We start from the raw sequence: 23,911 nt of genomic DNA on the forward strand, positions 1-23,911 counted from the left end.
TATCAGTATTTTGATGGGCAAGAGTACTTAACGTCCAGCAACAGCAGGAGTACTAGCATTGCATCTTGATTGCTGCTAGAGCAGAGCTGGTGGCTTCAGCTGTGACACTTTCAGTGTTGGATAGGAAATGAACCTGGTAAAAATGAAGTGGGTTAATTGAAACCTCTTAATCCGTTCTGATAGTCAATAAAAATAAGTAGACTGTATTAGGGTTGCACTAATAATTCTGCCATTAGCAGAACTTGCCTTGGCTTTACAACACAGTAATTCTTTTATTTCAAGCTTTTTTTTTTTTTCCTATTTCTATTGTGGCACTAGAGGAGCTCAGAGGTGTCTGATACCAGGTTCTTTCTATCTGCCTGTGTGGTTTTGCTGAAGCAGAGTTTACAGGAGACATAAAAGGTGACAGAAATTTAGGGAAGCCTCTTTGTTTTAGGATCCCTAGGCTTGGTAGTAGCTTTGAAACTGGGAAAATTGGTCTCTTCTATTGCTTAGCTTGCTTAGGCATTACAGACAAAATTGTACTCACTGCTCTGTAAACCAGTTTCTTTCTGTTACTAACATGATCTTAACAAAGCTATAAAAATCACTAGCAACTCTGTCTCTTCTTATGAGGAGCAGCTGAGGGAGCTGGAATTGTTTAACCTGGAGAAGAGGAGGCTCAGGGGAGACCTTATTGCTCTCTACAACTACCTGAAGGGAGGTTGTAGCCAGGTGGGGGTTGGTCTCTTCTCCCAGGCAACCAGCACCAGAACAAGAGGACACAGTCTCAAGCTGTGCAGGGGGAAGTTTAGGCTTGATCTTAGAAGTTCTTCACAGAAAGAGAGATTGGCAATTGGGATGGGCTGCCCAGGGAGGTGGTGGGGTTGATGTCCCTGGAGGTGTTAAGAAAAGCCTGGACGAGGCACTTAGTGCCATGGTCTGGTTGATTAGGTGATTGGTTGGCTTCAACGTGGTTGATTTGTGATTCTGTTTGCATTTCAGCTGGAATAGTTGCAACACTTGCTTTGGACTAGAAGTATGTTATTTTGATTGTCCTTTGCATAACCAAACATCTCTGTGAAGCTGGATCAACCTTTGTTTTCTCTTGCCTAACACAATCGGCCCCTGATCTGAGCCCCCCGACGCTGGACCAAACAAATAAATATTTTTACCTCTCCAGTGATTTAACTACAGAACTTTGAATTACATTACTGGGAGTTATAGAATGGAACTTCCTCTGCAGTTTTTATCAAACCTCAGCCTTCCCATCCAAACTGCTTAATGCTCATATTTTGGAACTATGCTATTACCACACACAACTGTGATATAATGCAATGCAGGTACTGTTGCTGCCATGTCCCTAGTCTAGAGCTGCATTTTATTCTTGTGGGTTACTGATACAGTAAATATGCATTATTTATTAGATTGGAAAATTCACTAAGTGTGTATTAATCTGGCTGGTGTAAAAACAGCTTTAACAAGCCATTGAAGAAGCAGCCAGGTAAAAGCCCTTCACGTAGTGCCAGAAGTTCTCATCATCTATTCTGAGAATGTCTATAGCAGAGACAGGAGATGGTGCCAATATTTCATAGGATTGCCTACTGACCTGTCTTGGGTATGATAAACTCTAAAGGAGGCAAACAGTGAAGTTAACCTTTGTTTCTATCCAGTCCCTGACCTTGTAAGAACTTGGTACTAAGGGATTCGATCGGTGACAAGCACAGTGGTAGGCTGAATGATTCAACCCCACAGACTCCAATCTCACCATTCAGAACAGGAAATAAGACATCAATTGCTGTCTGCTTTAGCATCCTCCAGAGGAGATTTTTAGTTTACATATACATATATATGTAAATTTTTAACCTTAATTCCTTTTGAAATGGGAGAGTCATCCTGAATTTGAAACTGCCTTATAGTTTGAGCCACTACAGGAGTAACAGGGCAGGATACCATGGGTGTGTAGAGTTAAACTGTAATCACACAGCTTGCTGAAAGCCTTTTTCACATCAATTTGGGATGGCCTGATGACTATAGGCCATAATAGTAGTCACACCTGGCCTACAAATGGTAGAGTTAAATAAGTGGATACTGTTTTGTTTTTTTTTTTTCCCTGTTAATCTTCCTAGACAATCTTTTGTAATCCTAATTTTCTAGGCCATTAGGGTAAAGGCAGATTACAACTAAAGCTGGTTTACTAACTTTACTCACCTGGGTTTTGCCCAGCCCACATCTTCTCTGTTTGCTGTCCTATAATGTGTCTGTAGTTGGAGTCATTGTTTGCCTTTCTGGTCTTTCAAGTGCATTTTCTGACATTTAGTTGAGCATCCTTATCTTATTGTGAAGTTAGATACAGCTTCAGGTTTGGCCTTGGACTGAGAAGAGGTTTGGAGCAGGAATCCTCCAGAGGTTCCTGCCAACCTCAATTACCTGGTGATTCTAACCTGCTTCCTCTCCCAGTGTCAAAGTGCTCCACAAGCCCCAGCTTATCCACTTACACAGCATGCTGCAGTGGAGCAGGAAGAGCATCCCATCTGTGACGCCTAAATCTTCTTCCACTGCTTTGCTTGCCCAGTTTGAGTAAGACTACCCTGCACAGACCCAGTCATTGCCTATCCTGACCATGATGACTTGAGGATTTCTTTGCACCCATCACAAGTCCTGTGTCCCTACAGTGGACAACGCTGGATTAGCAGTTGGCTCTGGGCAGTGCTGGCCACGAGCCTGGTGTCTTCCAGGTGAGGAGCAGGATGGACTCGCTCCGGGTCTCTACCGCAGCACTCTCGTCTTAACCACAAGAACCACACTTTTGCACCTGCTTCATCTGTAACTCGGCTTCCAGCCGCTGAAAGTAAGAGCCGTCGGGACCTCAGCCCTGCAGCCCTGGGACCGATAGCCAAACCAGGGCCATTCCCTGAGCCGCCTGAGGCAGGGGTCGCGCGCTCACCCCCTGCACCCCTGTGTCCCCCCAACCCCGAGGGGCTGCTGAGTTTTGCCGGCAGCGCACTCCAAAAACCCTTCCCCGGACCTCAGCGCCAAAAAAAACCCAACCAAACAAAAACCAATCACAATCAGCAAGCTCTACTCATGCCGGGCCATGCCCACCTCGCCGGGCGACACCTGACCGGCTGCTGTTATGACCCCGCCTGTGTCCGTCTGTCTGTCCGTGCGTGGGCGAGATCCTTCCGCTAGCGCTCGGCGTTTCGGCGCGGGCCAGCAGATGGCGGCGGCGCCCCGGCTGGGCGCGCAGCCCCGCTCCGGTTACAACCCGCCCTCCGCGGCGGTGTCTCCCTCCCCGCCACCTCCCCGCCTGTCACTGCCACGCCGGAGAGCCACCATGGCGCACGGCGGGACACGCGTGTCCGCCGCCGCTCCACGCGGGGCCGCCCGCCTGCCGCTACTGCTGCTGCTGCTGCCACCGCTGCTGGTCGCCGCCGCTCTGCGTTGCGCGGAGCCCTGCGGCCGCCCGCGCCCCGGAGCCCTGACCCGTGGGGCGCGCAGCCCTCCGGAGCCGCGCCGAGGCGGCGGAGCGGCTGCGGGGGGCGGCCGGTCAAGGAGAGCATCCTCGCCGGCGGACCGGGAGCAGGTCTCCCTCATCAGCACCTCCTTCGTGCTCAAAGGGGACGCATCTCACAACCAGGCGATGGTGCACTGGACGGGCGAGAACAGCAGCGTGAGTGTGCGGGGCAGTGCGGGTGGGATGACGGGGTCCTTGCATTACACCCTGCTCTTACTCTTGTCCTCACCGTAGCTTTGCTCCCCCAAGTAGCGGGGCGCAGCCTGCCGCCGCCGCCTACGCTCAGTCGGTGGCGGTGCGAGCGGTGCGCGTCGCTCCCCGCTGCCCGTCCGGGAGCCTGGGGGTCCCCGCGGGCCGAGCTCGGGGCGGGTATTGCCTGAGGTGCCGTGGGGAGGAAAGGCACCGCCAGGGTCGGGCCGACTCCGCGCGCCCTCCGCCACTTCCCGAGAAGTTTGAAAAGTTTGCGAGCGCGCATCTTGGAGCGGGGCCGGTGCGCGGTGTATGAGGAGGAGGAGGAGGATGGCCGTGGCCCCGGAGCGGCCGCGCGGTGTCCGTGTGCTGTCGGCGTGGCGCCGGCGGTCCGCGGCTAAAGAAGAGGCAGAGGGCGAGCTGCGGTATGGGGATTATCTCTTCCAGCCCCGCATAAAGTCCCAGATTAAATTGTCGCGCCTTAATCGATTCACCTCGATTCAGTCATCCCCCGTGTGATCTCCCCCGCGCCGCGCTTGGTCTCCTCAAGAGCCAGAGAAAGGAAAAAGCCCAAACAAAACAAAACTCAAATAAAACCCAGCCCCGGGCTTGAGGTGGAGGATGAGCGGGACGGCCTCGCCCAGTCTCCGCCACGCAGCGGGCGGTTCGCGGGGAGGGTTGGGGTCGGACGGGCTTCCCCCGGCACGCCCCGGTGTTTTCCCGCGGCACAGCCCGGTGCTTCCCCGCGCCGGGCCGCGGGGACCAGGGAATGTCGCGTCCCGCAAAGCTCTAGGAAAAGCAGCAGCTCTCCGAGGATTGTTCCAGCCCCAGCGAAGGATGAAACCGCGCACTGTGACCGGTGTTGGTGCATGAGGGCATTAGTGTTCGCTGCTTCCCGTAGTTAAAGCAGTGTGCCTGGTCTTTATTATTGTATGACTTATTTTAGACGAAAATCTCTCCTGGTGAGCACCCGTAATCTATTTTTTAACTAATTTTCAATTTCAGCCGGTTGTCATTTCTTTATGTATCGACCCATTAAACGCCGTGTGTTTGCATGGGTGGTTCCAGGGATTTGCTGCTTCTAATTTTTCTTTTGCTGAGACGTTGTATGATAGCAGTGGGTGTCACAGGTAACGATTGCATGGCACCTTGCACTGTCTGTGTAACTTCACAGACAGGGAAATACCGTTATGAAGGCTCAAGACAACTTTCTCCTGGAGGATTTTAGCATATCTGGAAAACTGACTTTTTTTACTACAGTTCAGCAAGGATCTGACTCTGCTTGAACTTTGTGAATTTCATGTGAAGTTTACTTAAGCTTGGCTCACTTCAGGGAGTTTGTGTTGCTCTTCTTGTTAGTGTGGGAATTATTATCCTTCCTCTGGGACCTCAAGTCCTGTTTTTTGCCTGTTGTGCTAGGGAATTATCCAGGATGTGGAGCCGCGAAGGCTTCATGCATGAGGGTGCAGTGCTTCTCTTGCACACGCTGAGCACTTATGTTAATGGTCAGAGGCGTCAGAGTTGGAGTCGGCATCATAAAGCCTGACAGTTTCCCAGGCAAACCTTTTTATTTGCTCGGGAAGGAAGCCTAAGGTGATGGCCATGCTCTTTGAAAAGAAAATGTTGCAAATCAGCAGCATCAGCTATTATGATTCCATCCTTCCTCCATTTATCTGCTGCTAGACTGCTGCTGGTTTTTGTGGACAGTGCTTGCAGGCTGTAAGAACTACTTCCCTGAAGAATTCAGTATTAAAAAGTTGGCATAAGTTCATTTTTTTTGGCATAAATGGCAAGTAACAGCTTTCATGCAAAACGCTGTTGCACTCTAAACAAAATACAGTAGAACCTTGCTAATCCACATTTATGACTAGTGGTCTCTCCTCGCCTCTCTGCAAAGATTTAATAACAGATGCTGCAGTGAGGGCTTGTATTGCTAAAATGTTATTATTTTTTCATGGTATGCTACAGTTCACTTTCTAAAGTACTATCAAGTAGTGTCTCCAAAAGCAAAGATAAATGACAACTGGCAGAATAAATGAAGGTGGTTACAGTCTTTGCCGTGACTTAGTTATTTTATTTTGTTAGTTATTGTCTACTAACTCAGTCTTGCAGGATTTTACTCTCATCCTGAATGCCTGTAGACAGTCTCTACACTATTGACATGTTCAATAAGAAATACTTTTGCAGAGTTCGTTGAAAAAATGTGTTGCTTACTCTACCTGCCATCAGGGGATTACCATCAGGCAAGAGTGGATTTGAACAAGTGACCTGGTAATGAAAGATTCTTTGCTGCCTTATTCCAGATGAGAGCAGCCAATCTTTTTGCACTGGATGTTTTACAGTGTGACTGTTGGCAGGTTTTTTTTAACCCTCTTTGCTTGTTAGCTTTGTTTTATTGCATGTTTCCAGTAGAAGAGCTGATTTTTACAAAAGCTTCCAGAGAAAAATGAGTTGTAAAGAGCCTGTAGAATCTTTTTTTTTTTCTTTTTTTTGTGTGTGTGAAAAGAACTGGAAGGAATACGTTAAGCCAAAAGGAAGCAGGATGGGCTTAAAGGGCTTGGAGAGAATTTTGCTGCTGCTGAGATTAAAAGAATTGAAAATAAGTACCTGATCCAAAACATATTTAAGGTAGTCTTGAATGTCGGTTTGGTTATGTAGTTATATATGTATGTATTTGTTTATTTTACTCTGGTTTAAGTGTATGGGGGCAGGAAGGCTGAGATCCAGTGCTTCTCAAACCTGGCACATTCAGGTTCTGACAAATCTAGCCCTGCCTGGGAAGCACAGGCTGGACCTGGGAAACACAGGCTAGAGGTGGGAAGCACTTCTCTGTCCCAAGCACACCACAGTCAAGGAGAGAAGGGCTGTCATTGGTAAGAGTGGGGGTTTGGATCAGGCCCTGCAAACCTCAGGAGGCACTGAGCAATCTCTAGGTGTCACCATGCACACCTGGCACCTATTTGGAGGTACTCAGCACTTTGTAAACCAAGGAGCTAATTTAGTTCCTTTACCATTTACAGCTGTGTAGCTGAAAATTTGACCATGATGGGCTCCAGGTGACCACATAGCCTCTTAAACACCTTACCTAGTAAAACACATGAAGAAGAAAAAGGTAGTAGGATTGTTCCTTTGAGCTCTGTGGTGGAGAGACAAATAATCATAAAGGATGAGTGGGTAAGTGCTCCTCTGAGGGATGTACACCTGCATGAATAGTTCATTCAAGGTGCGACCATGGCATGCTCCTGCGTGGGTCAAGGGCAAATAAAGAAATGTAAAAGGAGCAGAGGTTAGGTGAATGTGCACATGGAACTTAACAAAATTTAGTGCTATCTTGTAAGTCCTCCTGTGCTGCAATCCTAGGAGTATGTTGTGTGAGTATGAGTTGTGTGAGTGTCTTGAAAGAAATGGAGGCTATAAATTAAGTTAGTCCTCCCTCCTCCCCCTTCTTTTCCACGCTGTAGAAGTCTGACACCCACTTTATTACCCTCTTGTAATGCCCTTAGCTTTGTGAATTAGGGAAGCAGTGGATTTGATAGTGCAGCAGAGTATATGGCTGCACTGATTGTGAAATGAGTTGAAGTAATGGGGAAGAGCACTGTACCTTCAGTACCTTGCTCTGTCAAGAGGGAGCTGTGCAGGGAGGAATTCTAATTGCTTCCTGTTTTGTGTCCTCATTACTTTTATTTTGTATTTTAATAACTATTTATACATGCCCTTACTGATAACAGGCCTATCACCTTTCTTAACAGTGGGATGCAGGGTTAAACCCACCACTAGTGATGCAAGTCTTGCAGAGCTGGTTCTTGTAACAAGAAGAGTGTATCTGGTTAGTGAATTCCTACAATTAGTATCTCTTCTCTCTGTCCTCTGTGCCTGCAGAAATCTGTTGTGCGCTGTTACTTTCAAACAAAGGCTCATGCAAGTGGAACTAATTCCCTTTCCAGTCTTAAAATATCATGAGCTGAAGAGATGACAGGTGGGTGGTGCAGTGCACCATTTACTCTGGCACAGGCTGGTGATTGACACTTGTGTAACTGATAAATGACACCGAGTCGTGCATCGGGGTGGATACAGGTGGTGTGCTCGCAGGACAGCCTCTTGCTGTGTTAAGCTGAATATGTGTCTTCCCAGATTAAATACACTACCCTCCCTCATTTGGGGAAAAATAGTGAATAGATAACACACAGAAACATTCAGCTTGGAAAAGACCCTCAGGATCACCAAGTCCAACCCAGAACCCTACTCTACAAGGTTCACCCCTAAACCGTATCCCCAAGCACCACATCCAAACCACCTTGAAACACAGCCAGGCTTGGGGACTCCACCACCTCCCTGGGCAGCACATTCCAATCCCTGACCACTTTTGCTGGGAAAAATGTTTCCTAGTGTCCAGTCTAAACCTACCCAGCTGCAGCTTGTGGCAATTCCCTCTTGTTCTGTCACTTGTGAGAAGAGACCAGCAGCAGCCTCTCCACAATGTCCTTTCAGGCAGTTGTAGACAGCAATGAGGTCTCCCTTCAGCCTCTTTTTCAAACTAACCATCCCCAGTTCCTTCAGTTGCTCTTCATCAGATTTATTCTCCAGGCCCTTCCCAAGCTCCCTTGCCTTCCTCTGCACTTATTCCAGCACCTCCACATCTCCCTTGTGTTGAGGTGCCCAAAACTGGACGCAATACTCAAGGTGTGGCCTCACCAGAGCTGAGTACAAGGGGACAGTCATCTCCCTGCTCCTGCTGGACACAGCATTTCTAATCCAAGCCAGGATGCCATTGACAGCCTTAAAAAAACCCCTTCCTTAGAAGAGCCCTCACAGTCAGCCCAGGAACCTTTTTTTGTGCTAGATAAACAACTTTCTTTGCAAAACTATATTCTTTTTGACCCTCTGGGAGAATTCCCAGTGTGCATTAATACTAGCTGATTAAAAAAAACCCACAACAATCAAAACCAAAACAGCAATACAGGGAGAGAGTGAAACTCATATTCACAATTGATTTTGATTCATGGGCTGCTCTTCGTGCTGTGTGCAGACTGCTGAAGTGTTGTGACCAGGACTTTGGCCAACTCCTTCTAAGTCTGCAGTTTTATGGTGCTAGTATTTCCTTTTTGTTGTTTGATTGTTGTCAAAATATTAACTCCCTGCAGGCATTTATTTGTCCAGTAAACTGATGTCCTGATCCCTCAGAAACATATAGCTCTTTGTTATGGAAACAAACCTAGAAATATACAAAATTTTTTTCCGGGTGGTGTATTTATGGAAATAGAACATAGAAATATGCAAAGTTTTTTTTTTTTCCCAGGTTTAGTATTTATGGAAATAAACCTAGAAATCTACAAAGTTTTGTCTCGGTTTAGTGTTTATGAAAATAAACATAGAAATATACAAAGTTTTGTGTAGGTTTAGTGCTTATAGAAATAAACATAGAAATGAACAATTTTTTTCTTCCCAGGTGTAGTAGTTATGCAAATAAAACATAGAAATATGCAAAGTTTTTTTTCCAGGTTTAGTATTTATGGAAATAAACCTAGAAATCTACAAAGTTTTTTCTAGGTTTAGTGTTGATGGAAATAAACATGGAAATAGACAAAGTTTTGTCTAGGTTTAATGTTTATGGAAATAAACATAGAAATCTACAAAGTTTTGTGTAGGTTTAGTGCTTATGGAAATAAACAGAAATATACAAAGTTTTTTTTTTCCCCAGGTGTAGTATTTATGGAAATAAAACATAGAAATATGCAAAGTTTTTTTTCCCAGGTGTAGTATTTACAGAAATAAACCTAGAAATCTACAAAGTTTTTTCTAGGTTTAGTGTTTATGGAAATAAACATGGAAATAGACAAAGTTTTGTGTAGGTTTAATGTTTATGGAAATAAACATAGAAATATACAAAGTTTTTTTTTTTCCAGGTGTAGTATTTATGGAAATAAAACATAGAAATATGCAAAGTTTTTTTTTTCTCAGGTTTAGTATTTATGGAAATAAACCTGGAAATCTACAAAGTTTTTTCTAGGTTTAGTGTTTATGGAAATAAGCATAGAAACAGACAAAGTTTTGTCTGGGTTTAGTGTTTATGGAAATAAACATAGAAATATGCATATTTCTATGTTTTTTTTTTTCCCCAGGTTTAGTACTTATGGGAATAAACCTAGAAGTGTACAAAGTTTTTTTTTTTTTTTTTTTTTTTTCCAGGTGTAGTATTTATGGAAATAAAACATAGAAATATACAAAGTTTTTTTTTCCAGGTTTAGTATTTCATAGAATCATAGGATCAGTCAGGGTTGGAAGGGACCTCAAGGATCATCTAGTGCTAACCCCCCTGCCATGGACAGGGACACCTCACACTAGAGCAGGCTGACTAGAGCCTCATCCACATCTAGGGATGGGACCTCAACCACCTCCCTGGACAACCCATTCCAGGGTCTCACCACTCTCATGGTGAAGAACTTCTTTCTTACACCCAGCCTGAATCTCCCCATTTCCAGCTTTGTTCATTCCCCCTAGTTCTGTCCCTACCTGATATCCTAAAAAGTCCCTCCCCAGCTTTCTTGTAGGCTCATTTAGCAGCACCTTGTCAGAAAGGAAGGTTTATTGCACATCTAGAGAAATTGCTGCACAAAGGAACTTTAACTGATCCAGGCTTTTCTCTATTTGATATACAGATTTTTGTTTTTTAATTTAAAAAATATTACTCCTTGCCATGCAGTTTCACCATGGATGATTGATGCAGCCCAGTGATCAGTAAGTGTATTCTTCTGGCAGACGTTTTCTTTAATTGCTTTTCTGGTTTGTTCAGTTGGCAATAAATTTTGCTGAGGGGATCTATAAAAAGCATTGACTTCAGTATTGCTGTAGCAGTATCTGTAACAGTAAATGTAATTATCTATCCAAACTGGGCAAAAGTCCCTTTGTGGTATGGTTTTGGTGCTGTTCCTCCGGAGCAGCCAGGCTGCTTCTTATGAAACTGAAGGGAGCATGAGGTCAAAAATCCTGATGGCTCAGATCTTTGATGAATGGCAGATATACTGCAAAGTGCAAGGCAGATTTCCCATAGGGAGAGGGGGTTTAAAATGCTCGAGATGATAGTGTGATAAAGACCAGAAACCAAACCCCGTAATCGTATTTGGATGGAACAGCAGAATGCCACACAGAAAGCAGAATGATTTTAATCTGGCTGAAGTAATTGTGGAGTTTAACATCTTCCCCCCCCCCTCCCCTTTAATTTATTTGCTTCTACCAGCCTCTGCTTTCCCTCTCTTCCAGTTCTACAGCTTGCTGGTCATGTCTCTGCCAGATGAGCTCTCTCCATGTTTCCTGCTATAGAAAAGAGAGTACAGCTCTTCTTATCCTCTAAATAGCCACTTAGAACTGATACATACATAATTGTTTAGTGTGTGTTTCAAATATGCTTGAAAGTCCTCCTCCATGTGCAGCCCTCCACACCTGCAGGCATGCCTGGTTTTACCTGGTTTGCTGGTTTACCTGGCATTGCCTGGTTTGCTTAGGAGCAAGGTGCTAGCAGCCTTAGCATGAGTAGGAGCTACTGTCCCAAGACTGGAACAAAGGCAGAGACTTGAAATCTATAAGGGAAGTTTAGCAATGAACACTAAAGACAGACACCAGATTGAAATCCTCTCTCTGATGCTGCTGATGTATTCCATGCACATGATGAACCAAATCTGGCTTCATACCAATCGTTAGGTGTGTGTTCAGGCTCTTGCTAACAGGTTCACATATCACAGTGGGAACAGGATGCATTTCTTCCTAAGCTTGACAGTGTTAGGAATCTACTGAGGAGCTGTTCAGACAAAACAAACCAAAACAAACAAAAAAACACCCCAAAAAACCCCACCAACCCCCCCCCCCCCCAAAGTAATTGGCTAAACCAGGAAGTTCTGTGAGGTGTGTACTCATCTATGACTTTAAAACATGAAACTGCCCAGGTTATGGAGGCTTTTATACCAAGCCCTTTGTATGCCCTAGTGAAGTGTTTTAATGGAATCTTTTAGGTTGGAAAAGGCCTTTATAAGTCCAACCATAAACCTGACATTGCCAAGTCCACCTACACTGCCAAATCCATCATGGTCCTGGCAGTTAAGACCAAAGGGTGTTAGCATAAGGAGAGATGGTCTGCAGTACAGTGCAAGTGAGATGCTTCTAGTTCCTGAAAGCACAAATTCCCTAAAGCAGCAGCTAAAAAGTAGTTGAAAGTAGCCTGCAGTGTATGACTGCTTGCTGTAGCTCAGGGTGAAACCTGATGACCTTCAACATTCCTTTAGCATTTCTTTTCCCATGGTCTTAGATTCTTTATCAATCATTCCCATCCTCAAACCTCTGCCCCAGGAATAAGAATTTAAAACCCTAACAAATCACCAGTGACAAAACCACTTTTGAAAGAAGTGATGGATGGGATTCTTTGTCATGCCTAACTTCAGCTTTCAAACCTAAGCTTGGACTTCTGCAGTAGGAACGAGGTGGAGATGTTCCCTGGTTTGATCTTAACATCGAGAAAGGTTGGATGGGTTGACTTCTGAAAGCATGTCTCTCTCCACTTCTTGTAGAGGGGCCTGGATGACAAACTTTGCTTAACCACAGAATTTATTTGAAGTTATTCCTCACCCAAATATCTGGAGTTTATTGCTGCTGTTGCAGTTATTCCCTTCCTCATTGTAGCATGGCTGTTGGGCTTTCGGTTACAGATTAAGACTCTGCTGTGGTAGATACAGCACAGAAATCTAGTGCAGCTCTCAAGAATTTAGAATGACACTTCCACCTGCATACATCCCTGAGAAGCAGAATTCTGTGCTTAAAGGATGCAGCTTGACAGAAATTACACAGAGGTCTACGTTTCTCTCTCTCTTTTCTCTCTCTCTCTTTTCTCTCTCTCTCTTTTCTCTCTCTCTCTTTTCTCTCTTTTCTCTCTTTCCTCTCTCACTCTTTTCTCTCTCTCTCACTTTTCTCTCTCTTTTCTCTCTCTCTTTTCTCTCTCTTTTCTCTCTCCCTCTTTTCTCTCTCTCTCTCTTTTCTCTCTCTCTCTTTTCTCTCTCTCTCTTTTCTCTCTCTCTCTTTTCTCTCTCTCTCTTTTCTCTCTCTCTCTTTTCTCTCTCTCTCTTTTCTCTCTCTCTCTTTTCTCTCTCTCTCTTTTCTCTCTCTCTCTTTCTCTCTCTCTCTTTTCTCTCTCTCTCTTTTCTCTCTCTCTCTTTTCTCTCTCTCTCTTTTCTCTCTCTCTCTTTTCTCTCTCTCTCTTTTCTCTCTCTCTCTTTTCTCTCTCTCTCTTTTCTCTCTCTCTCTTTTCTCTCTCTCTCTTTTCTCTCTCTCTCTTTTCTCTCTCTCTCTTTTCTCTCTCTCTCTTTTCTCTCTCTCTCTTTTCTCTCTCTCTCTTTTCTCTCTCTCTCTTTTCTCTCTCTCTCTTTTCTCTCTCTCTCTTTTCTCTCTCTCTCTTTTCTCTCTCTCTTTTCTCTCTCTCTCTTTTCTCTCTCTCTTTTCTCTCTCTCTCTTTTCTCTCTCTCTCTTTTCTCTCTCTCTCTTTTCTCTCTCTCTCTTTTCTCTCTCTCTCTTTTCTCTCTCTCTCTTTTCTCTCTCTCTCTTTTCTCTCTCTCTCTTTTCTCTCGGAACTGCTTGAGAGAGTCCAGCTCAGAGCCACGAAAATGATGAAGGGAGTGGAACATCTTCCTCATGAGGAGAGACTGAGGGATCTTGAGGGCTTTTTAGCTTGGAGAGGAAGAGCCTGTGGGGTGACCTCATTCATGTTTATAAAGATGTGCACGGTGAGTGCCCAGAGGCTGGAGCCAGGCTCTGCTGGGTGATGCCCAATGCCAGCACAAGGGGCAATGGGTGGAAGTTGAGGCATAGGAAGTTCCATGGAAACAGGAAGAAGAATTATTTCCCTGTGAGGGTGACAGAACACTGGAGCAGGCTGCCCAGGGGGGTTGTGGAGTCTCCCTCTCTGGAGATATTCAAGACCTGCCTGGATGAGTTCCTGTGTGACCTGGTATAGGTGATCCTGCTCTGGCAGGGGGGTTGGACTGGATGAGCTTTTGAGGTCCCTTCCAGCCCCTGTGATTCTGTGATTCCAGCGGATTTTGTCAGTTCTGGGTGAGGCTCTTGTGGCAAGAGGAGGGATGCTGAGGCGCTGCTGTGTTGCAGGACTGAGAGCATGGGTGCTGCTCTTGGGGGTTGCTCTGCACAGCCCCATCACCATTTCTGCAAGCTTTGAGGCAGTGATGTGTTCACAGTGATACGTCAGGGAAATGTGAGGCTTGGACAGAGGCAGAGTGTGAGGTTCCAAATGAAAGGCTATTGGGTTAAATTGAAGTATGATGGGAGTACTGAGGAGCTTTGGCAGTTATCTCACCAGTATCATCTGAAATAGCACTTGTGTTATATAGGTGATTTTGTGCCTCAATTTCCTACCTGCGATGTGAGAATAACAGTGCTTCCCTATCCCTTAGGATCACTGTTCCTTTGATAGGAAAGTAATGGTTATCACCATAACACCTAAAAGAGGCATGGCTGTAGAAAATCACATCTGTGGTTTCTTTGTCCCTTTGACTGTTTCTCAGTACAGTCTAGGAACTGGAGAAGAAAAGGCTCTCACAGGTCATACAAACTTCTCTTGTTGTTCTGATGTTTGTTTTGATCAGGTCTCCTTTTAAGTGTAGTGCAGTTTAATTTAAATGCCTAGACTGGTACTTGAGGATCATTGAACAGACTAAAGATTATGTGACTAAAGCCATTTTCAGTGACACTTAACCTGTATTTAACATATTTTTTTCTGCCCTCATTTACCAATATACTTAAATAACTCTGCTTCTTTCTCTGTGTTTGTAGCTTTCCTACTCTTTACACTGGTAAATGTTTCTCTGAATAACGTTTGTTTTGCCATTTAGAATTTTCTTTTATAACTCACTTTGGTTACTTCTTCAACTGTGGTTTTTTTTTCTATAAGTAAAAAACATTTTTTTTTTGTCCTGTGTACAAGGTAAGTCACAAACCCACTTATTTGGGTCATTAGCAAATGCTAACTTCTGTGGTTTCTGTGTGGCAGTGTGGTTAAAAGTTTTTTCTAGTAGATGAAGTAGGTGTATTTAATGCCTTTTTCCCCCCTGCATTTACTTAATGAAATGTGTTTCTTCTATGATCTTTGGAAGCCCATTCAGGATAGGGTAAAACTGCATCAAATGTTGTAGAAACTTACTTGCAAACACCAACTACAGTGATCTGTTCTTATTCCCACTGAGCAGGAGACCCATGGTTGCTGGCCAGCATGTTCAGGCTTAGCAGATGGCTGTGGAAACACGTTTTGTGTCAGTGTTACTGTCACTTTGCTCCCCAGCCTGAGCCTGCCACAGGGAAAGAGCAGTAGGATCAAGTTGTGGCACACTGGGGCTCTGCTCTAAGCTGATGCTCTTTAAGTGTTTCTCTAATAACAGATGAGAATGATGGTGACTGAAGATCTGTTCAGTCTGTAAACTCTAGCAGGGTGTAGCCTGGCCTCCCTAACTGAGCTACAGTAAATGAAAGTTGCTTTTCTCAGGTGTTGATGAACAGCCTGTTTGTGGTTAGTGCATTCCTGTGCCTCCAGCAGCAATTGTCACTGCAAGACAGATGTCCAAGGAGATGGAGAGTTAGAGAAATTTGTTGGAATCGCTCTTTGGGGCTGCATGGATGAGGCTTAAACCCAGAAATAAACCAAACAAAAGCAACCCGTGCCAAGGACAGGTGGATTACTTTCTGGGTCATAGAGACATCTTTGCTACTGGGTTACCACCACCAGGCAACAGGCCCTAAGGCGATGCAGTGCATGTACAGAGAGCTCCAACATTCAGCCTGCTCCAGAGCTCTTGAGGTGAAGTGCAGGGAAACGTGTGGCAGAAAATGCCTGGAGATGCCAAGGGACCAGACTGGTAATGCTAGAGACCTGTAACCACATGCAGTTGGGTGGCACAGAAACACTAACAGTCTTTTGCTCAACTCCAGCCTGCAGTCATCTCCTGGGTGGAAAGGAAGTCAAAGCCCAGCCACTGGGATCTGCTCTGTTTGCACTCACAGGCTCTAATCTCAACCAACTCTGTATCCTGCTCCATGGCAGGTTGGTGTTAACATACTTCTATCTGTAGGTTTCCAGCTGGTTTTTGGAGTGATCCCCCTGTGCTCCTTCTGAGCATTTCATGGGGCCCTATTGTGGCCAGTGAGGGTTCATATTAGTTTGGGCTGCTCCATATTGGTTGTGGATATGCTACGTGAGCAGCATTCCTTCTGGCCTCTCTTATTTTAGTCTTGCAAACCACAGAGTCTAAGTGATGTGTATAGGGCTTTGGAGTCCTGCTTATTGGAGTATTTAATGTGGTTAGAGCAGAGGAGCAAGCAGGCCATATGAACTGAGAAGCTGTCCTCCCCCAGGCTCCTGTGCCACACAGGTGCTAGGACTTCATCAGAAGAGCAGCATTTGGTTTAGAGACCCATTTCATATTTTGCTAATTTGTTTGGCTGGTAAGAAGTGGTTTCCTATGGTTCCCTGCCTGTTACCCAACCACGTAATGGCAAGCATGTCAAAAGGTCTCAGCTGCCTTGAGAGCAGACTTGAAACATGTTCTTTGCCCTGAGTGAGAAGTACAAACTGAACAGAAACTATGCAGAACACTTATGTTGGAGTACAGTGGCTTTGGAGTAGGAAGGACCTGTGTCCTGAGCAGCAGTGACAGTCTGCAGAGGGCTGACAATCAACTCCCTGGCTGCCCTTGACTGTGCCAGTGCTGGGGGTAGAGAGCTGGGAAAGTGTTAGCACTGGTGGTGCTGAGCTTTTCTGTGCCCTGGATGAGGGAGGCCAGTACTGGCAGGGTCAGCTGAAATCTGAGCCTATTCTTTTGATGTTTCCCAGCCTGATAGGAAAAACAAATACAAAAGAATCCAGAGTTAATTTTTCCTCTCTTGTATGAGACATCCACTAAGGTGCTGCTGAGCACAATCAAGGAGGGAGGAGGATGTAGAGCAACAGTGCCCACGTTGTTGGAGCAAGCAGTCTGCTCTCAGTGTTGTAAATTTCTCTTGGAACAGGATGTGTGGACAGAACAACAGTGCCCATGTTGTTGGAGCAAGCATCCTGCTCTCAATGTTGTAAATTTCTCTTGGAACACAGACATTATTTCTAAACTCTGTCTAAAACCACTGTAAAGAAGAGAAGAAGGAAAGTTTGTTGTGCATCAGCCCAACAGCATTTCTGTAGCTCTGTGAAACCTTCTTTGCAGGTCACTGATTAAGCTGCTGGCTCCCACCAGCTTCTGCAAAAGAAGATGCAGTGGAATGCATCTGGCTGAACTGGGCACTTATGCTTAAAAATCATCAGGGGTAGCTCAGTGGAGGTGTTTTCAGTTCCTAATGAAATGCATATGCTCATCTTCCTGGAGCATTGCTCAAGTGCTACTGTGAGGACCACTAACAAGATCTCCTCTTCCTTCCTCTTCTTCCAACTGCTTTGAAAAATGATGTGTTTTTTAAAAAGGTGAGCTACATTTAGAGGGCTCTGAACCTCAGTATTGCTTTTAATAAACTCTGGGAGAGAGCATTTTTTAAGTTATGGTATAAGCACCTTGTGCCCTGTGTTCCATTTCTTTATGTAAAAGACCCTTGGGGTAGAAGAGGGAGATGATTGATATCAGGCTGCCATATAGAATCAGTGTGAAAGCTGCCTCATTAGCTGGGAAATTATCAGGATAGAATATTTTTGTTGAACTGCTGAAAGATTACTTCTTAAACCAGCATGAACTGGCACAATGTAAGAATGGAATGGAAGGCAAGCTGCTTCATCAGTGGGTGGACTTGGTTTGTCTTGGGCAGTCTGCAAGCATGCAGGAATGTTTGAGCTGCTTTTGTGTGTGCTGCTGAGGCAAGAGAGGCTTCCTGAATGCAAGAGCTGGCTGCAAAGAAGACTCTTCACTTCCTGTTGGAATCAATGCCCATATTATTGTGAGGGGTTACAGCTTGGCTCTGGTGTTTGTGGCTTCGAAGAGATAATTCCAGAAGATGGGGACGTGAGGCTAAAGTAGGCTATAATCTTTATCTGGTTTGCAGAAACTGCCAGCAAGTCTGGTTGGTGCCCTGCTGTGCTTTGTGAAGCAGCCTGAGGGAGCAGGGCTCAGCAGAGCGTGGTGTTTCACAGGGGTCAGCAGCTCAGAAGGCAAGCCCATTCGGATGAGAGCACTGGAAGTCACATTTAGGCATAGACTGTGTGCCAGGAAGTGATACAGAGTCTTTGATCCACAGGCTGTTGTGTGTGGAGGGTTTGCACAAAATGTGCAAGGTTTTTTTCTTTTTTTCTTTTTTTTAGCAGCTAAATGGACTTCTGTTTATTAACTGAACCTGATTGTCACAGTCACCATCACTCAGTGAGAATCTCTGCCCACCTTTAGGCACCTTCTGTGTTTGCCCTTTGTTTCTGTTACTTTTCTGTCTGCTTTTTTGTATGTCTCTCATTCCTCCTCTCTCTCTCCTCTGTTTCTGTGTGTCTCCTTTGTTATTCTGCCTTCATTTCCTTCTCTGTATTAAATCACCTTCCTCAGCCCTGAGGGCTTAAATAGTATCATCTTCCCAGTTCTATCTGGAAAAAAAAAAAAGATCTTCAAAGACATGGTTAATAATGACACAGACATGTCATCAGTTTGGGAGTTGCCATTCCAGTGAATATAGATGTTCACACTTGGTCACATGTTGTCTGCAGGCTTGGACAGATAGCACAGCATTGCTTAAGGTAACCTTGGCATTCATTGCAGTATCTGTAGCCTGGGAGGATAGCAAGAGCAGGTGTTTAAAAAAAAAAAAACCTGTGTCCCCAGGATGCATCATCTAAATTGAAACTGGCCTAGGAACAGTGTATTTCACCTCATGCCCCCAGCCCAAAGCTGTGAAGTGATCTCTTAAAGTCGAGGGTGAGTTTTAGATTGGGGATGTGAAATGAAATCCCCTGCTTCTGTGTCAAGCTTCTGGGTGAGTTTGAATGATCATAATTAGAAATGAAAGACTCAGAATCCCATTGCCAGGCATGCAGTTCTGTAATCTGCACAAGCCATCTAAAAAAAGAATTTGTATATTACCCATCAGTGGAATTACTGTGCTGCTCATCTAGGTTTAATTGAAAAATAATCACAGTTTATTTGCTCTCAGCTTTAATGAGCAGCAGCCACTTGTATGAGGTTCAATGAGGCCAAGTGCTGGGTCCTGCACTTGGGTCACAACAACCCCATGAACACTCCAGGCTTGGGGGAGAGTGGCTGGAAAGGTGCCTGTCAGAAAAGGACCTGCAGGTGTTGGTCAACACCTGGCAGACTATGAGCCAGCTGTGTGCCTAGGTGGCCAAAAGTGCCAAAGACTTCCTGGTTTGTATCAGAAATCATGTGGCCAGCACAACTGGACAGGGATTGTCCCTCTGTACTTGGCACTAATGAGGCCAGGTTAGTGGTGGACTTGGCAGTGCAAGGTTTATGGTTGAACTTGATGATCTTAAAGGCCTTTTCCAACCTAAACAATTCTATGATTCTAGGAAATTGTGTGGATATGTAGCTCCATCTTAGAATTTCAAAACCATTTCTTACTATATTGATTAACATAGTGTTTAAATTCAAACAAATTACATGGAATGACAAGGAGAGCTCTCAACACATAGTTTACAAACTACTTGTTTTCTACTGCAACTTTCTCACCAGTTTAGGATTTTAAAGGGTACCATTTCTCTTGAATTAATGTTTCCAGAGAGAAAGATGCCTGGCAGAAGTGGTTTTTAGATGTCTTTTTGTTTCTGTGGAATGTATTAAAGAATCTTTTTAGAAGTGTTAGATGATGGGACTAGTGTAGGGAAATGTGCTATATGGTGAATGCTTTCCTTAGTTATTTAAAGCTGAATAAATGTTTGTTACATAGAATCAGAGAGTTGTTTGGATTGGAAAAGACCTCCAAGATCATCCAGTTCAACCATCAACCCCACACCACCATGGCCATAAACCCTGTCCCTAAGTGCCATGGCCACACGTTTCTTGAACACTTCCAGGAACAGCAACTCCACCACCTCCCTGGGCAGCCTGTTCCAATCCTTGACCACTCTTGCAGCAAAGAAGTTTTTCCCCATCTCCAACCTAACCCTCCCCTGGCACACCTCATGGACAACCTCATCTGAACCAGGAGTAATTTTAAATGGAAGTCCTTACTCTGTTGCTATGTTACCAACACAGTATGTGTTCTTATCAACAAGTGGGACTCAGTTTAAATTTCTGAGAGTTAACCTAAGAGTATTCTGTTGTCTCACCCTTACCAAGTATTTAGAAATGCCTTTGATGTCTCAGTATTTGACTTTAAACCAGCTGATCTCCTGGGGTGCTGAGTGATGCAGGTGTTTCGATAGATACAAGAAATTCTGCTTGCTCATTCCAAGTTTGCAGGGCATAATTAACTAGGGTTTTCTCCACTAAGAGCTGGTGATTCTCTTAAAGCAAAAATCCACCCTTTTCTCTTGACTTAATTTTAAGGCCAATTATTAAACAGGCATGATCAAGTTTCTTGAGACTGAGAGAGTTGGGGCTGTTCAGTCTGGAGAAGAGAAGGCTCTGAGGTGACCTTCTTGTGGCCTTCCAGTATCTGAAGGGAGGTACAAGAAAGCTGGGGAGGGACTTTTTAGGATATGAGGTAGTGGTAGGACGAGGGGGAATGGAACAAAGCTGGAAGTGGGGAGATTCAGGCTGAGTGTGAGAAAGTTCTTCACCATAAGAGCGGTGAGAGCCTGGCATGGGTTGTCCAGGGAGGTGGTTGAGGCCCCATCCCTGGAGGTGGATGAGGCTCTGGCCATCCTGCTCTAGTGTGAGGTGTCCCTGCCCATGGCAGGGGGGTTGGAACTGGATGATCCTTGAGGTCCCTTCCAGCCCTGACTGATTCTATGATTCTTAAGGTTTGGCGAAGTGCTGAAGGTGAATTTAGAAAGTCTTGCTATTTCTTGTTTACAAATAGTTCATGATTTTTAAATAATGGTTTCTAGTGCTCTGGGGTTGAAGGGTATCAGTAAAAACATTCAGTTACAGGGGACTGTCTGTAGGCTCCATGGGAACCTGTGCTGTGATTATATTTTTTGGATAGAATAAAGCAGCACCATTTCATTGACTTGAATTTCATCTGGTTACAGAAGGGTTCTTGGGTTTGATTTGTCTCACAGTTAGTGGAATGTTCACAGTAATGGAAAAGGAGAGGTGCAGGAGCCTACAAAATGAGGAAAAATAAATACAAACAGGTAATATCTCAGGAATTATATTGTAAATGCTGAATTTCACACTGTTCTTTCTTTCCATTTTTCCTCATAATTTTTTTCCTGCGTTTCTGTGTTATTAACTGGAAAAACCAGACTCATTAGCTCAAGCAGAGCTTTCTTGGGTTTGCCTTTCTTTATCTTCTTACAGTCTATGGATTGGTTAATTTAATCTTTCTAGGTGCTGTAGCTGGTTTGTTCAGCATCACTGGTGTCACCATGTTACATTTGGAAGGCACATCAGCTGGAGAAAACTAATATCCTGATCATCTTAAAATCACTGCAGATAGATGGAAACCAGCTGGCATGAGTGAATTGATTCCTGCATCAATCTCCTTGCACCAGACAAGAGAGAAATGGGACCTGAGTCCTCATAGCTTTCCTGTTGGAGAAAGCTCCCTATATTGAGGTCTTCTTTCAGAATTCACTGGTGCACATTGCTGTCACTTAGCTATGGGACTGGTGCTGCTCCATTCAGTACTTCTGAACCCAAAGGGCTTCAGTGTGTTCTGGATCAGATCTTTGGGCTCCTGCTGTGACCGTACTAGTCACCATATTAGTTAAGATCGATTTAAGCCCCCACAGTATCAGAGGGGATCCCTCATCTCTCATTGCTAGCAGTCTCATCCTGGCAACAGATCAGGACTAATTTTAATTTGAATTTTTTAGTATACCCAGCTGCTTTTTGTGCTTCTGAATCACTTGCTAATGAGTCTGAGGGATGACACCCAGTTTTGGTAGGTATCATTAGTCTATCTACATGGAGGAAAAAAATGATGGTGCCTTTGTTCTCCTCCCTCACTTTTGTTGAAGGGACAGTAGTAAAGCAAAGCAGGTCTGTTCTGTAATAATAATTTTTAGGGCATTATACTGTATCACTTAGGTAATGGCTTATATAGTCACGTTAAAGAGGAAATAATTAGAAAACTAATTTAGATTCACCCTTCCCTATTACTGCTTAAAGATGCTGGCTGTAGAGTTCTATTACTGCTTCATTTAGCTTGACTAATGCAATGACTTAACTTCTTGTGCATCAGACTGCTCATGTTCAGATAGGAAGTGAGGTTTATGTGTTGCTGGATCAGCCCTGGTAGCACTGGAGGCATTTCTGATGCTGTAGAACTAGGAGTGAATATGCTGATGTTGGCTTATGCAAGGGAACAGACTTGCCCTGCTGTAGTCTCAGAGGTGTCAATGATTCTCTTTGCTTCACATGGTCAAATATTTGTGTGTGGTATCATTGAGGCTAGCAAAAGGTTGTTGTAGGGCAGTGTTCATGTCACAATTGTGGCATTTACTTGTTGGTGGGATGGTATAATGTCAGCGTGTCGTGGTCCATAGGTCATCATTTTGTGATGTGACAAATTGTCCTTAAGGACAGACTTTTAATTTAAGAGGCCTTAATGGGTGTTGGAAAAGTGGATGGGTTTAGACTGATTTTATTTGTGTTGTATTTAGGAACAATCACAAGTCTAGAAAGCAGAGCTTGCAGCCATTTGTATCACTTCTCATTCTTGAAGGGTCTTTGTTAATGTCACAAAACTTCAGTCATGATGCTTCCTAAGCAGGCAAATTTGTTGGCTCATCATGCTTCAAGGCAGCTTCAGAGATGACAATTCTTCAGCAGCTAACATGTTTAATTGCACAATTCTCCATTTGCTGCAGACTGGTTGTTCCTATTTTAACCACAACATAGAAGGAGAATTTGGAAAGTTTCCAGTCTGTCAAAACTCAAGCGCAATAGAAAGTAAGATCATTTTGTTTGCATTTGTTCTGTCCTTCACTCAAACCTTGTTAGAGGCAATTAGGAAACATACTAAACAGTGCTGCTTACATCTTCTCTACAAGGCTAATTCAGCTGGGATGGATGTGCTTTGTTAACACAATGGAACCAAACCAGAAGTCTGTGTGGGTATTGCAGTATGTTCCTGGGCAGTTCCTTGTCTATGCCTGAGACATGCTGTAAGAAATGGAAGGAGAAGATGTTCAGTAGTTTCATTTTAAATAAAATGAAGATGTAACTTGCACTAAAATTGGAGCCTTTGAGAATGTTGATTTGGTTTCATAAATATGAAGGGAATCTTTTGGTAAGAACTGAAGGCTTTTTGTGTGGAAGTAGTAGATTTCTGCTTCTGTAGAAAGAGACTTAGTAGGATGTTGTATTCTTTTTTTGGTCCAAGCACAGATAGTTAACTCATAGATTTTACTCTTCAGTTGAAGTGTTTCCGGATTTAATAATGAAGTTTGGTCTTAGACAGCCCTAGACTTAGTCTTGGATGGTGGTGGCATGCAGGCTTATTCTGTCAGAAAGAGGAGTCCTAGCATTGGCAAGGAGTACCCTGCCCTCTGTTCCTGAAGAGCTGCCTGCTCCTTCTAAGGCTGACTTCAGATGAGTGATTTGTATGAAACTACTTTGCCCTATATTTGGAAAAAAAAATGATGAAATTTGTTCTTTTCTAGTCTCTATGTTCTCAACTTTGTGTTGGCACAGAAATTCAGGTTCCTGCGTGTGCTGTGTGTGAAACTTTGTGCAGGTGGCTCCAGGCACTTAGGCTGCCTGTATAGTTTGTAGATTTATAATGCAGAAGTTTGAGCTGCTGTTCCTTGAAAGCACAGGTAAATATCAGTAAAATACAGTGTGCTCTCAAAAAATGTTCTAAGGCTGGGATGGGAGTCCCTGGATGAGTCCTTCCCAAGAGCTGGGGGAAGCCTGTCCACTGATGTCAGCTTTAACCATTGCACTGCTGTGAGAACCATGCTCATGCAGACTCTTTGTGCTATACTTGGCCAATATTGAGCTAATGCTCCATGACTACACCAGGCTGGAACTTGCTGCTAAGAAAGAGTCATGAAATAAGGAAAATAAACATAGTGTTTGATGAAAATGAGCAGTGTTGAACAAACACTGAGCAGCTTTCTAATCAAGATGTTTGGACATCAGGTGCTTTTTT

The 23,911-nt window shown here is 44.3% G+C and overlaps 1 protein-coding gene across 1 annotated transcript in view; it reads left to right on the forward strand.

Annotated features, from left to right (window-relative positions):
• The first annotated feature begins 3,115 nt into the window (after nt 1-3,115).
• The window catches only part of SORCS2 (sortilin related VPS10 domain containing receptor 2), a 535,405-nt gene continuing 514,609 nt past the window's right edge, over nt 3,116-23,911 (forward strand). The window contains exon 1 of the mRNA XM_054391420.1: nt 3,116-3,652. Within this exon, the coding sequence (XP_054247395.1) occupies nt 3,116-3,652 (537 nt within the window). The remainder of the gene's footprint in view (nt 3,653-23,911) is intronic.

The sequence above is a fragment of the Indicator indicator genome, chromosome 23 (genome assembly GCF_027791375.1).
Source record: "Indicator indicator isolate 239-I01 chromosome 23, UM_Iind_1.1, whole genome shotgun sequence".
NCBI classification, from domain to species: domain Eukaryota; kingdom Metazoa; phylum Chordata; class Aves; order Piciformes; family Indicatoridae; genus Indicator; species Indicator indicator.